This window comes from Moschus berezovskii, chromosome 20, assembly GCF_049115385.1.
Source record: "Moschus berezovskii isolate FMDL1 chromosome 20, NW_MosBer_1.0, whole genome shotgun sequence".
In the NCBI taxonomy this organism is placed as follows: Eukaryota; Metazoa; Chordata; class Mammalia; order Artiodactyla; family Moschidae; genus Moschus; species Moschus berezovskii.
The window spans coordinates 72,327,388-72,341,042 of NC_142479.1; the positions used below are offsets into that span (position 1 = coordinate 72,327,388).

Sequence of the window (13,655 nt, forward strand, 5' to 3'; positions counted from 1 at the left end):
CATGTTCTGAGTATCCACCGCGTCCCCCTTCACTGAGGAAGACAGGATTGATTATAGATCCAGGGTCTGTGTTGATTGGGAGGGACTTTCAGTGCCATGTAACCCACCTTCGTCTCACGGATGGGGCTGCTGAAACCCTCCACAGTGCAGTTAGAGTCTGTTCCCTTCGTGGCAGGCCTGAAACCTCCTGCTCTGTCAATGCATCTGCTATGAATAATTTAATAGTAGTGTTAATTAGTTATAGCGCCTTCTCCCTTTTCAGGGTTGAAAGGTGCTGACCGTAAGTTTTTCCTCTGATAACTTGTTTGACTTCTCTGGACCGTAAACCCTTTCTCTCGCATCAGTTTTCATTTCATATGATAGCTACAGCATTAAAAAGACATGCTGCACGAACCAACACGCAGCTTTAAAAACATGATCAGAAAGGGTTCTCGTGATAAACTCATATTTTGGTCAGGTTTTTATTGTTTTCTTTATAAGTTCATATTACTAATTTGGCCAAACCACTTAATCTCCTAAGCGTCCCAGTTTCTTGACTCTGGACATAATGTTAGCTTTTGCTTATTTTTGACCATTTTTGTGTTATCAGGTGGACATTTTTGTTTTTCAGGTCATGCATTTGGAAGACGCTGATGAAGGTGCTTTATTTTCTAACCTGACTGAAGGCCCGTACCCTCTAATTATTACTCTTATGATGCTGACACTTAACAGCATTTTCTACATCCTCCTGGCGGTTTATCTCGATCAGGTCATCCCAGGTATGCAGATAGTTACTGAATCTTACTTGAAAGATTTTTCAGGTTTTTGTCCACCTAAAGTTACCTTAATTTTTTTTCTTATAAGATTAATGGTTTATTGGTTTTGATTTTTTAAAATATTCTTTTTGAAATATTCATTTCTTTTTACTTGAGGGGTAATTGCTTTCCGAAAAAGTGTTGGTTTCTGCCATACCTCAACGAGACTCGGCCACATGTGTGCATGTGTCCCCTCCCTGTTGAGCCTCCTTCCCACTTGCCTCTCCATCCCACCCCTCCAGGTTGTCGCAGAGCACTGGGTTGAGCTCACTGTGGGTTAATTTTAGCTTTTTTTCTAGCTGAGTACTCTTAAGTCGTGTTCACTGTTAACAGCTTTTAATTTAATTGTAATTGTATTTTGTACCTTATACCTTAGCTCCCAGTGAATGTAAGGAGACTGGGCAAAAAGAGGCCGTGTGCTCTGAGAGCCTTAAACCTCTGCTTGACTTCTTAACTCAGTCCCTCCCCGCGTCCATCTTTTTGGCTGAAGCACTGCTCTGTGGGGCCCTCGAAGGTCCAACAGTGGAGCAGCCTGGCAACCTCTCCCATGCCGTGTCTCTGACCCTGCACCTACTGCAAACCCGGGCAGGTTCAGAATATTATTCAGTAGCCCCTTTCCTTTCCCCCTCGTTCATTCTGTCTGCGTTCCTGCTCTGCAGTCTTACATGACAAGACACGTGTGACTTGTAAGTTTTAATTACTTAGAAGTGAACAGATGAGCACTTCCTTCCTCAGCAGGGCCATTGTTGTGTTAGTCGCTCAGTCGTGTCCCACTCTTGGTGACCCCGTGGACTGTAGCCCACCAGGCTCCTCTGTCCACGGGATTCTCCAGGCCAGGACATTGGAGTGGTCAGCCATGCCCTCCTCCAGGGGATCTTCCCGACCCAGGGGTGGAACTCGGGTCTCCCGCGTTGCCGGCAGACTCTTTCCCATCTGAGCCCCCAGGGAGCAGCACAGGCGCGTGCCGAGGGGTCAGCAGCTGCGCCTGGCCGCCGGTTACAGCGCAGACGAGGTCTTGTCCGCTGTTGCAAAGTCCTGTGGGCCGCCGGTTACAGCGCAGACGAGGTCTTGTCCGCTGTTGCAAAGTCCTGTGGGCCGCCGGTTACAGCGCAGACGAGGTCTTGTCCGCTGTTGCAAAGTCCTGTGGGCCGCCGGTTACAGCGCAGACGAGGTCTTGTCCGCTGTTGCAAAGTCCTGTGGGCCGCCGGTTACAGCGCAGACGAGGTCTTGTCCGCTGTTGCAAAGTCCTGTGGGCCGCCGGTTACAGCGCAGACGAGGTCTTGTCCGCTGTTGCAAAGTCCTGTGGGCCGCCGGTTACAGCGCAGACGAGGTCTTGTCCGCTGTTGCAAAGTCCTGTGGGCCGCCGGTTACAGCGCAGACGAGGTCTTGTCCGCTGTTGCAAAGTCCTGTGGGCCGCCGGTTACAGCGCAGACGAGGTCTTGTCCGCTGTTGCAAAGTCCTGTGGGCCGCCGGTTACAGCGCAGACGAGGTCTTGTCCGCTGTTGCAAAGTCCTGTGGGCCGCCGGTTACAGCGCAGACGAGGTCTTGTCCGCTGTTGCAAAGTCCTGTGGGCCGCCGGTTACAGCGCAGACGAGGTCTTGTCCGCTGTTGCAAAGTCCTGTGGGCTGCACCATTCTCCACCATTGCAGCAGCGCTCATCTAGTTACCTACCTCAAGTCTGTCCGAGAACCTTGCCATTGCCTTTAGTCAAGCTGACCACCTGCTCAGAAGTCCTGCTGAGCACATCCCAGTGAAATAAAAAGAAACTTGTCGAGAGTCGACGTCCTGCACGGTGCGTTTATACGTTCAGTCCCCTGTTACCATGGCTCCCCTCTCCTTACTGTATTTTATATCCATCCATTCAGTCCTGTTTATTTAAAGGCGTCTCCATTGTATCAGTTAGATTATGTTTCGTTACTCATGTAACAGAGGACCTTTTTTAATTGTCTTAAACAAGAAGGAAATCAGTCTCTTCATTCCGAGTCCAGAGTCAGGGTGGGCTCCCAGGTGGTCGCCTTGCTTGGCTGTGTCACAGGGTCCCACCTTCTCCATGTTGCTGCTCCTGGCTCAGAGTCTGGTGGGTTTATCTCCTGGGGCCCGCACAGGGCTGTGCTTTCATTCACGTCCAGTGGGAGAGGGACAGGAGACTTGTGCCCAGCAGGTCCTTCGCTTCTCGCTAGTTGGTATCTGCTCGTGGCTGAAGCAGAGGGGTCACCAGAGCCTGCACAGTGCCCGTCCGGTCCACTGGACTCTCTCTAGTTGGGAGCAGCGCCCTCTGAAATGTGGTCATCAGCCGTGGTGGGGGCGGGCGTGTTAGAAAGGATGGGGAATGTTGGTTCCTCGGGGAGAAAGGGAGAAAGTCCGCCCGTGCCTTGGGTAGCCAGACTGGAGTCTCCGGTGTCGGTTCTGCCCTGTTCCTCTCCTGCTTCTAAAACGTCCTCTCTGTGAGCTGTAGCAGCCTTTCTGAATATTGTCTGCTCCCAAAAGACTAAGGTGATGCTGACTCAAGCCTTCAGAATGCCCCGATGTACACTCTTCACCCTCTGAACTCTTGTTACACTGTTGCCTCGTGTTGTACGCTGTGTGTTAGCCATTAGGCGTGTGCTGTCCTCGCAGTGGTGGAAGTCTCCAGGGCGGAAAGTGTGCTTTGCTTGCCTTTTACATTCCATGGACTCGCAGTAGCCCTGAAACTCTTTGTGACAGGAGTTCTCTGTCAGTAAGACTGCTATGTTTCCCACTGTTGACTTAGGACTTTATGTCTAAACTTCGGGTTGTCTTAGGTTTCACAGACTGCCTTTCGGATTTATTTATTTATTTTTTTGTAATTAATTTATTTTTTATTGGAGGCAAATTATTTTACAATATTATATTGGTTGGTTTTGCCATACATTGACATGAATTCGCCCCAGGTTTACATAAGTTCCCCCTCCTGAACCCCCCTCCCACCTCCCTCCTCCTTTTATCCTCCCTCTGGGTCATCCCCGCATGCCAGCCCCGAACATCCTATAACATGCATCGACCCTGAACTAGTGATTCAGATTTAAACACTAGTTTTCAGAAATAATTTGTTAGGATAACTCGGTTGTGTTTTTGTTTTTCTGTTTTTCAGGAGAATTTGGCTTACGGAGATCATCATTTTATTTTCTGAAGCCATCATATTGGTCAAAGAGTAAAAGGAATTATAAGGAGTTATCAGAGGGCAACGTGAATGGGAATGTTAGTTTTAGTGAAATTGTTGAGCCTGTTTCTTCAGAATTTATAGGAAAAGAAGCCATCAGGTATGATTTAATCTCTGGCAGTTTAGGTCTTACGAACTGCTCATGGGACATGCCACGTGTAAATCCTGTCTTTTATGTAATGTATGTAAGCATGGTATTTTAGGAGATTTGGTACACATTTTGTGATTTTTAAAAAACAGTATCAAGGGCTAATTCTCTTTTAAGTTTTTATTTTCTTTGTAACCATTTAGAATAAATTTGCTGCTAGGTTTGACATTTTATGTTTGAATAGAAAATTTTTTAAATAATAAAATCTAGTATTTATAAAATTAAGCCATTTTAAAATTTCTTCATTATGTAAATTAAGAGGGATTCACTCATAGCTCAGTTGGTAAAGTATCTGCTTGCAATGCAGAAGTTCTGGGTTCAATTCCTGGGTTAAAAAGTTCCCCTGGAGAAGGAAATGGCAACCCACTCCAATATGCTTGCCTAGAAAATGCCATGGACAGAGGAGCTTGGTAGGCTACAGTCCATGGGGTCGCAAGAGTTGGTCACAACTTAGCTGCTAAAACCATGTAAATTAAAGCAATAGATATTAGTTTTCTATTTTTATTTGAGCTATATTATCTGAGACGTGTCAGACATTAAATTGTGCTGTTAATTTGATAGACCCTTAGAAACTGTGACATAATTAACTTGTCACACCAGCTTAATTTCAGAGAACCAGAGAAATTCATAACTATTCCTTACTAGTTCAGTCAAAATCAAATTTAAAAAAATAAGGAGAAAGAGAAAAGAGAGAAAAGTGAAAGAAAAAGTGGAGTATAGTTTGTATTTTTTAAATTTAAGAAAAACACATAAATGCAAAGGAGAATTATGTATTTAAGATGCAATCAGTGGACTGGTGGTCGGCCTTCTTAAGAGTAAGAGTTAAACTAGTGAGCAAGACCATTAATTCTTTAAAAAATTATGTAAAACATTTAAAGTACAATGAGAGAATCACTTCAAGACAGTTTGAAACATGTACTGATGTGAAATAGCATCTGGTTTTTAATCTCCCTTAATTGATATGACAAGTATTAATTAATTACAAATGGAAAAGAATCAAATATGAAATAAGAAATCTGTAAACTGCTTGAGTCCAATGTTTCAGTTTCTTTTCAGTGGTTGGCTTGACATGAAAAATGAATGAGTTACACTTAAAATGGAGAGAAGTAATATAGTCTTCTCCTGTAGTTTCTTTGTGATACTTTTATTATTGTTGCCAGGTTTCTTTGGTTTATTGTTTTAGTAGGAAAGTACTTTATTCCCATTAAATATGACAGCTTCGATTAAAAATATCATACACAGAGACGCACACTTGGAGATTGCTTTAGATAAAGTAGTAAATGGTGTTTTTCAGAATCAGTGGTATTCAGAAGACCCACAGAAAGAAAGGTGAAAATGTGGAGGCTTTGAGAAGTGAGTAACTCTCCTGGTGTTCAGTCTGTAGGAATAAAGCACAAATGGGAAATTTAAACTCCTTTACAATTTTCTGTCTTTCCTCTGGAGATACTTTCTTTTTGTGAGTAATGTTCAGAATAAAAGTTAACATCATCAAAGTAGTAAAAGAAAAAAGTAATATCTACTAAGATGAAAAGTTGTCAATTCTTAAATCTGTGTCCTTTTTAATTTTATTGTCATGCACGTGTATACAGGGCTTCCCAGGTAGCGCTAGTGGCAAAGAACCCGCCTGCCAATGCAGGAGGCATATGAGACTCGGGTTCGATCCCTGGGTGGGGGAGATCCCCTGGAAGAGGGCATGGCAACCCATTCCAGTATTCTTGCCTGGAGAATCCCGTGGACAGAGGAGCCTGGTGGGCTGCAGTTCATGGGGCCGCAGAGTCAGACTCAACTTAGCAAGTCCAACAACAGAACGCTGTTGGTTAACTTATAATTTTTGCTGATGTTTTTAACGTGCCTCTAAATACCTTTGGAAACAAACTTTGTTCTTCTGTTTTAATTCCCTTTGTTGTTTAGTCGCTTAGTCATGTCTGACTCTTCTGTGACCCTATGGACTAGCCCACTAGGCTCCTTCTATCCATGGGCTTTCTTAATACCCTTGGGAGTTCCCAAAAGTGGGTAATAGAGACCTCCCTCCTGATATTTTGTGCCCCCTCTGACTCTGTCAGTGTAACAAAAAAATAAAAGTTTATTTTGTGTTACCTTTTCTTACTGTTCATACTATTGACTATAAGAAAGAATTATTGTTTTATTACAGTATTAAATCTTACATTATTAAATAAGCTGGTAACTTCTGTCTTTAAATCTATTGACTAATTTCAAGACTGCCCAAGTATTATGACTTATCTTATTATGCAAGACTCAGCAAATAAAGAGCACACTTGAGTGTCCTTTTTCCCCACACTAGGTTTGTCCTTTGACATATACGAGGGCCAGATCACTGCCCTGCTCGGCCACAGCGGAACAGGAAAGAGCACACTGATGAACGTTCTGTGTGGGCTGTGCCCGCCCTCGGATGGTAAGAGTTTTCTGACTTAAGAGTCTGTTCATTTGTCTTAGTAGGGTTAGTAACTAAGGCACCATGGTCATTCACTTATCCCTGAAATATGTACTGATTGATTTTTGTCGGTGATTTGGTATCAACTTCTGTTTTCATTTTTTCTCCTTTGTATTACACTCATTTGTTCTTCAGCAGAAAATAAAGATGATTCCGTCATATTTAAAAGTAGCCTAATTTTGTACCTATTTTATCAGGTATTTTACTTGTGTTTATGTTTATTGTTCATTTTCAAGGAAGGATTAAATCAATTAATTGGAAATGAAATGAGGCCCGCAGACATTTTGGTTGAGAAAATGAAGATTTCTAAGTGAGCACCAGTAAGTTCAGAAGGAAAGAATGACAGATGTCAGTGCAGCCTCCTTAGAATTTTTAGAGCAGTACCTCCAGCGTGTAACTGCTGTCTGTGGTTGCCCTGTAGGTGAGAGTTCAGAACAGCAGCTCCAGTTTTCCATGACCACGCAGAGCTGCAGGGCAGTAAAAATTTCACTCTAAGAAAGGGCCAAGTTTCAGGGTATCAAATCTGCATCCGTTTAGCTGTGGTTTAACTTTTTTAATTGGAGGGTAACTGCTTTACCATGTTGTGTCGGCCCCTGCCACACATGAGCAGTGGTTTGACTTTTAAAATTAGTTTGATTTTGTCACTTACCTCTGTGTCACTCTCTGGTGGTATTTATAATACCTTTCATTCATGTAAGGATTTATTATTTTTGGTACAATTTTCCACACTATCACACTGATTTACTAGTTCTTAAGTAAAGCGGGATGTATTAATATTCAGCTTGTAGGATAAGAAAGCTCGAATTTAGATCAGGTGATTTTCCCAAAGTCATGCAGCTGGTCAGGGGTAAATTTTAACTTCTTTGTTCTCTTTGCCGCTGCGCACTGCTTAGAAATGAGGGGAAATTGTTGCTGGAGTGTTGTGATAGTGTAATTCTTGCATCAGTGGACGCTTCCATTTAGTGTGAAACCTCTGACCCTTTGCTGTCTCCGCTCTGTAATATGCCTTGAAGATGAAGGGCATTTATAACGAATATAAATGAGGCTGGAGTATAAGTGGAAGCAGATCACTGTTCATATGGAAATTAGGGTGTGCTGTGTCTTCCAGCTGTGTACTAACTCTTATTTTATGTCTGTTACTAATACATACAAATAACTGAATTATTAGTATACTTTAAAACACACATACAAATTAATATTTAATGTAAATGTATATTTTGCTTTTTAGGGTTTGCATCCATATATGGACACAGAGTCTCAGAAATAGATGAAATGTTTGAAGCCAGGAAAATGATTGGCATTTGTCCACAGCTAGACATACACTTTGATGTCCTGACGGTAGAGGAAAACTTGTCCATTTTGGCGTCAATCAAAGGAATACCAGCCAATGACGTCATACAGGAAGTATGTTATCTGTGTAGAAATCTTTACTCTTACTTGCTATAAATTAGTGACCTTTTGCAGTGACCCGTGTAACGAAAATGTGCTTGAAACTCTAAATATAAAAACTTCCTCTGAGCCAGTGAGCAGAAAGTCATCATAAAGAATCAGATGGAAATTGGAGCAGAAGTTGAAGCACATAGAAAAAAGTCCTCACTCCGTCTGGAGGACTCCAGACTGTCCGTGTGGATGTTTCTTTTCTTTTCACTTCCACCCGCTTCCCCTGCCAGACAAGCCGCATACACATGGAGCCTTTACACTGACTCCCTTTCCCCACCAGCCAGGGATCACAGAAGTAAAACAGGCCCTCCCATCAGGAATCTTCCTGTTATTTCAAAATTATAGGTGGAAAATTGGGCTTCTGGTGGCTCAGCAGTAAAGAATCTGCCTGCCATTGTAGGAGACACGGGTTCCATCCCTGAGTTGAGAAGATCCCCTGGAGGAGGACATGGCAACCCATTCCAGGATTCTTGCCCGGAGAGTCCCCTGTCCATGGGGTTGCAGAGTCAGACAAGACTTAGTGACTAAACAATAGCACCAATACGTCAAAATTAAATTCTATACCAGGAGAACATTTTAAAGGTTGATATTAAATTGGAACACTTAGAAAGTAGTATTGACAATTATGTAAATGATGAGATTTAAATGTTTATTCACACTTTCCTTTCATAGGTGCAGAGAGTCTTACTGGATTTAGACATGCAGGCTATCAAAGATAATCAGGCTAAAAAGTTAAGTGGTGGCCAAAAAAGAAAACTGTCTTTAGGAATCGCTGTTCTCGGGAACCCAAAGGTGAGCAGATAATAGTGTTGTTGATGAGATAGTTTTAAATTAATTTTAATAAAAAAGCAAGTTGTAGAAATATATACATAGACACAGTATATGAAACATACATAAAATGCTATACATTATTATGGATGTAATTATAATAATAAAGTTTTAAAGCCAAAGTCAGAAAGACACAGAACCTCTTGAAGACAGTGGTCATGTCTCAGAAGGGGAAGGGGTCAGATGGACTTCACTTGTGTCTGCAGTGTTTTATTTCTCTGAGAAAAGGTCTGAAGTAAAATAACGTTTGTTCCATTTCAGCGGTGGCTGTAAAAGCACTGTTCTATTACTGTTACGGTTACAGTAATAATCCAATAATAAGGACAGAATCAGAGGAATCGCTGTCTTTGACTGTTTTGTTGACTCGCTTCTGTTTGTGTCTGTTCCGTGCTATCCTCAGTCCTGTAGAAGTGGAGCTGGGCTGTGCCCTATGTCAGAAGGGCCTGCAGCCAGGAGCCCCGGGGCCCCCCTGCCCCGTGTACCCTGCTGCTGTGGCCGGGGCACCCGGGCTCCCTCTTCCTCCATGTTTCTGAAACGAAAGTCTTCAACTGCTTTCCTTGAGCTAATGTGGAACATAGTTCTCTAATGAGCAGTTGCTTCATCTATAAAATTTGACTTTAGCCAAAAGCGATACGCTCAGTGTTGTTTTCCAGTTTATTTTTCAGTGTTTTGTTTCTCAGTTTACCTGATTGCTAGTATACTTCTGACTTATATGTCTGTAAGAGACAGACTAGTCTCTTAAAATCAAAACCAAAGAAATGATTCATGTGCCAAACTGACCACTTTTTAAATTGATGCTAACTCACATATGAGTGAGAAACCCAGAGCTAACACACTTTAATACAGTAACTTTAACTGGGGAGGCTTTTCAGGGTCCACATAGATTTTATATACTTTCATTTTCCTGAGGCGTCCCTGTCCTCCCCCACCCCTTTGCGTGCAGGTGCTGTTGTTGGATGAGCCAACAGCTGGAATGGACCCGTGTTCTCGTCATATTGTCTGGAATCTTCTGAAATACAGAAAAGCAAACCGGGTGACAGTGTTTAGTACTCACTTCATGGATGAAGCTGACATTCTTGCTGGTGAGGTTTTTTACTTGCTTTTTAAAAGGATGAGGTCTTGGGGCCAAATGGGAATTAGATATAGAAATGCTAAGTTCTAAGGAGTAGATAAATTGTGCGTTCTTCACCAAAAAGGTATTATTATACTGCTTTTAAAATCACATGTTTTTGTGTTGGGAGCGAGCCCCTAACCTCCCTGGTTCGGTAATGTGCCATGGAAGCTCACAGGACCGCACACAGTCCCGCTCCCAGCGTGACTTACTGCGGTGAAGCAGACGGTGCAGGGCGGGGTCAGCAGAGCAGAGGCTTCGCTGGCCCTGCGTGGGGGCGACACACTTCCCAGGGCCCGTCCCACAGGATTGCCCGGGGCACACTCGGTTGTTCCCACATGTGGGAAGTTGCGGTCACAATGTAATGGTGATTAATGTGATAATTTACCGTGTTAACATCGGTGTCTCAGGATAATCCAGAAAATGCAAGCGCTAGTTATTAATGCTGTCACAGATGGTAACATTGAAACTCCAGTCTCTCTTTGCAGATAGGAAGGCTGTCATATCACAAGGAATGTTAAAATGTGTTGGTTCTTCAATTTTTCTCAAAAGCAAATGGGGAATTGGCTACCGGCTGAGGTATCGTTCCTTCTTTTTTTTTTTTAATTATTTTTATTTGTTTATTTAAATTTTTGGCTGCAGGGTCTTCTCTGCTGTGCGGGCTTCCCCTGTTTGCGGCAAGCGGGGCTGCTCTTCACTGCGGAGTGCAGTCTTCGCGTTGCCATGGCCTCCTGTTGCGGAGCGCAGGCTCGGGCGCTCAGGCCTCAGTAGTTGCGGCTCCCGGCCTCAGAGCACAGGCGCAGTAGTTGTAATGCACACGGCTTAGTTGCTCCTGGGCATGTGGGATCTTCTCAGGTCAGGGATCAAACCCGTGTCTCCTGCTCTGGCGGGTGGATTCTTTACCACTGAGCCAGCAGCAAAGCCCTATGGCACAGACTTTTGCTTAAAGCGTTCAGAATTTATTTTGGGCTGTTTTGAGTCGTCATAAGAAATCATGGTTTTGGGTTTTCTCCAGCATGTACATAGACAGATACTGTGCCACAGAATCTCTTTCTTCTCTGGTTAAACAACACATACCTGCGGCCACTTTGTTACAACAGAATGAGCAGCAACTTGTGTACAGCTTGCCTTTCAAGGACATGGACAAATTTTCAGGTAATCCCTACTTCTGGTTTCATGATTGCTAAACTAAGATCCCGCCTTGGGGAGCAGTTCTCTTATTTTACTTGGTTTATTTTTCTGTGTAATATTTACACGCACCCAGGTACCCAGAGTTAATATTCTGTTTCTGCTTTATTTTACTTGTGGAAACTAGAAATGCTGTAAGCCAGCGTTTCTTTTTTTTTAATAAATGTCATTCAAGAAATTCCTAACTACTATGTTAACTTACGTAAATAATTGCTTGCATTGTCAGGAAAGAAACTGCTCCCTTTGTTTGTAGGTCCCCTGGGAATAAGAATATAACTACACACACATGTATACAGACACACATGCACACAGATGTATACACACATGCACACAGATGTGGACACACATATACACATAGGCAAGTGTATATACACACATAAACATGTATACACATGCACACAGATGTGTACACACACACAGGCAAGTGTGTATACACACAAATGTGTACATATACACACAACACACACACATATATGGTTGTGTAAGCCCTCAATTACCTTTTCAGTTTCATGATTTCATAATGAATTACATTATTATACAGTAAACCCTTGAATTATCTTATTTGTAGCCTTAATTTTCTCCATTCAGATGAGGAACTCAAGCTCAGTCTTCTTTATCTGTTAAGGGATCTCTTAATAACCATAAGGATATTACTGCTGAAGATAAGTTATACAGAAATCCCATCGCATTCCTATAGTTAGATAGAAATTTTCTGTTAGTTGAATTATTTTGAAGAAAAGGAATCACTAATTAACTGAAGTATACATGTCAATTTAGTGTACTCTGCCCATCATTCTGTCTGTAAAACATTCCTTAGTTTTAATTTATGTCATGGTTCACATCTCATAGGTACAGGTCCCTAAACAAGCGTTCCGTGGGGTCCACGGCAATTTCTAGGAATGTTGAAGGGGTTCTGAGACCAGAAGTTTGGGAACCGTGGTGGCAGCACAGTAAATTCAGTTGTTTTCTACTTTTAAAGCACATTTTAGAATCATTCAGGACACTATGCTTGGCTACACAAAGTTCTTTCATTTTTTTCCTTTTAGGCTTATTTTCTGCTCTAGACAGTCATTCAGACTTAGGTGTTATTTCTTATGGTGTCTCCATGACGACTTTGGAAGATGTATTCTTAAAGCTAGAAGCTGAAGCGGAAATTGACCAAGCAGGTAAAAACAAACTAACAAAGCATTTTAGGCAGTGAGCCAGAGAGGTCAAGATCCAGACAGTGACTGTGTGAGCATGTGGAGTGTGTGTTTGAGGAAAGAAGGAGGGAGTAAACAGGTCAAGTAGCTCAGGTATTTACAGATGGTGGTGGGCGCTGCGAAGGAAGCAGTGGGGCGGTCTGGGGAGGCAGGTGACTTAGATTGTATCTCAGGGCAACACGAGGAGATGATACTTAAAGTGAGATCCAGAGGCGGGAAAAGTAAGTTTTATTGCAGAGTCTCCCAGGTAGAGGGAATTGCTGCCATGGCGATGTTGACTGAGGAATGGGTTGGATGTTTTTTGGTGACAGAGAAAGGCTGCCAGAAAGCCAGGGAGAGCATGGCCGTGAGGAGCTCGGAGGTGCAGGCAAGGGAAGGGCATGTATAGTCTCCGAAGGTCTGCAGAAACATTCCGTTTGCCTCTGTACTATGTAATGTGAAGCTTGCACAGAGTTCTAGAGCTGAGGGGTAACATGATCTGATATGCATTTTCAACAAGCGCGTTCTGGCTGTTGGATGATGGATGGACTGTGAAGGAAGTCTGGAAGCAGGAAGAGCGGTCAGGAAGCTGTTACTGCTGACCCTTGTTTGGACTTGGATGGCTGTGAAAACTGGAAAATACGGACAGATTTGGGTCGTATTAGAGGCACTGGTGGTGACCTGCTGCCGGGCTCCTGTCGGGGGTTGGGGAAGGGCAGAGTCAGGAAGGTGTCTAAGCTTTCAGCGTGAGAATTGGCAGTGGAATCGCCGTTTCCTGACCGGAGGGGAACAGCCAGTTCCTGGAAAGAAGGATTCCAGGTGTGATTACGTTTGTCTTGTTTGAGACGCTTGGTAGACATCCCCGTGGAGATGCCCATGGGCTGTGACGTGCATGCTTAGAGCCAAGAGAGGGTGTTAGGGCTGAAGACACACACTCTGCGGTCGCTCGTGTAAAGACGGCCCTGGGGAGTCGGGTGCGGCCCCTTAGACAGGAGTAGAGGGGCCGCCCGAGGGTGGGCAGTGCAGGGCGGGAAGCGCTGGCTGGGAAGGCACCATTATTGCACTTTCATTCTTCACGAGAGGACAGACGGGAGCCAGGACCACGTGCTGTATAAGGAAAGAAGGTGGTCGCTTCTTGCTGATCACCATGGGAATTGGGTGATAACAGAAGGGGTGGTTTTGGTAATGTAGAAGACAGAGAAAGTTGGAAGTGCAGAAGCAGGTCGTGAGCTTGACGCGTCAGTGGCGCGGCTGAGACGAGTGCGTCTGAAGGTGAGGCTGGGAGTGGAGGGCGGACAGGCGGCAGGGCGGGCGTGGGGTGATCCGCTCGGTCTG

At 43.7% G+C, this 13,655-nt stretch overlaps 1 protein-coding gene across 4 annotated transcripts in view; it reads left to right on the forward strand.

Annotated features, from left to right (window-relative positions):
• Positions 1 to 13,655, forward strand: part of ABCA5 (ATP binding cassette subfamily A member 5) — a 62,588-nt gene that overhangs the window by 22,036 nt on the left and 26,897 nt on the right. For all 4 annotated transcript variants that reach the window (XM_055408710.2, XM_088829382.1, XM_055408711.2 and 1 more), the window contains 10 exons: positions 611 to 758; positions 3,904 to 4,072; positions 5,415 to 5,473; positions 6,423 to 6,533; positions 7,801 to 7,976; positions 8,685 to 8,804; positions 9,784 to 9,922; positions 10,440 to 10,530; positions 10,967 to 11,106; positions 12,186 to 12,305. In XM_055408710.2, the coding sequence (XP_055264685.2) occupies positions 611 to 758; positions 3,904 to 4,072; positions 5,415 to 5,473; positions 6,423 to 6,533; positions 7,801 to 7,976; positions 8,685 to 8,804; positions 9,784 to 9,922; positions 10,440 to 10,530; positions 10,967 to 11,106; positions 12,186 to 12,305 (1,273 nt within the window). The remainder of the gene's footprint in view (positions 1 to 610; positions 759 to 3,903; positions 4,073 to 5,414; positions 5,474 to 6,422; positions 6,534 to 7,800; positions 7,977 to 8,684; positions 8,805 to 9,783; positions 9,923 to 10,439; positions 10,531 to 10,966; positions 11,107 to 12,185; positions 12,306 to 13,655) is intronic.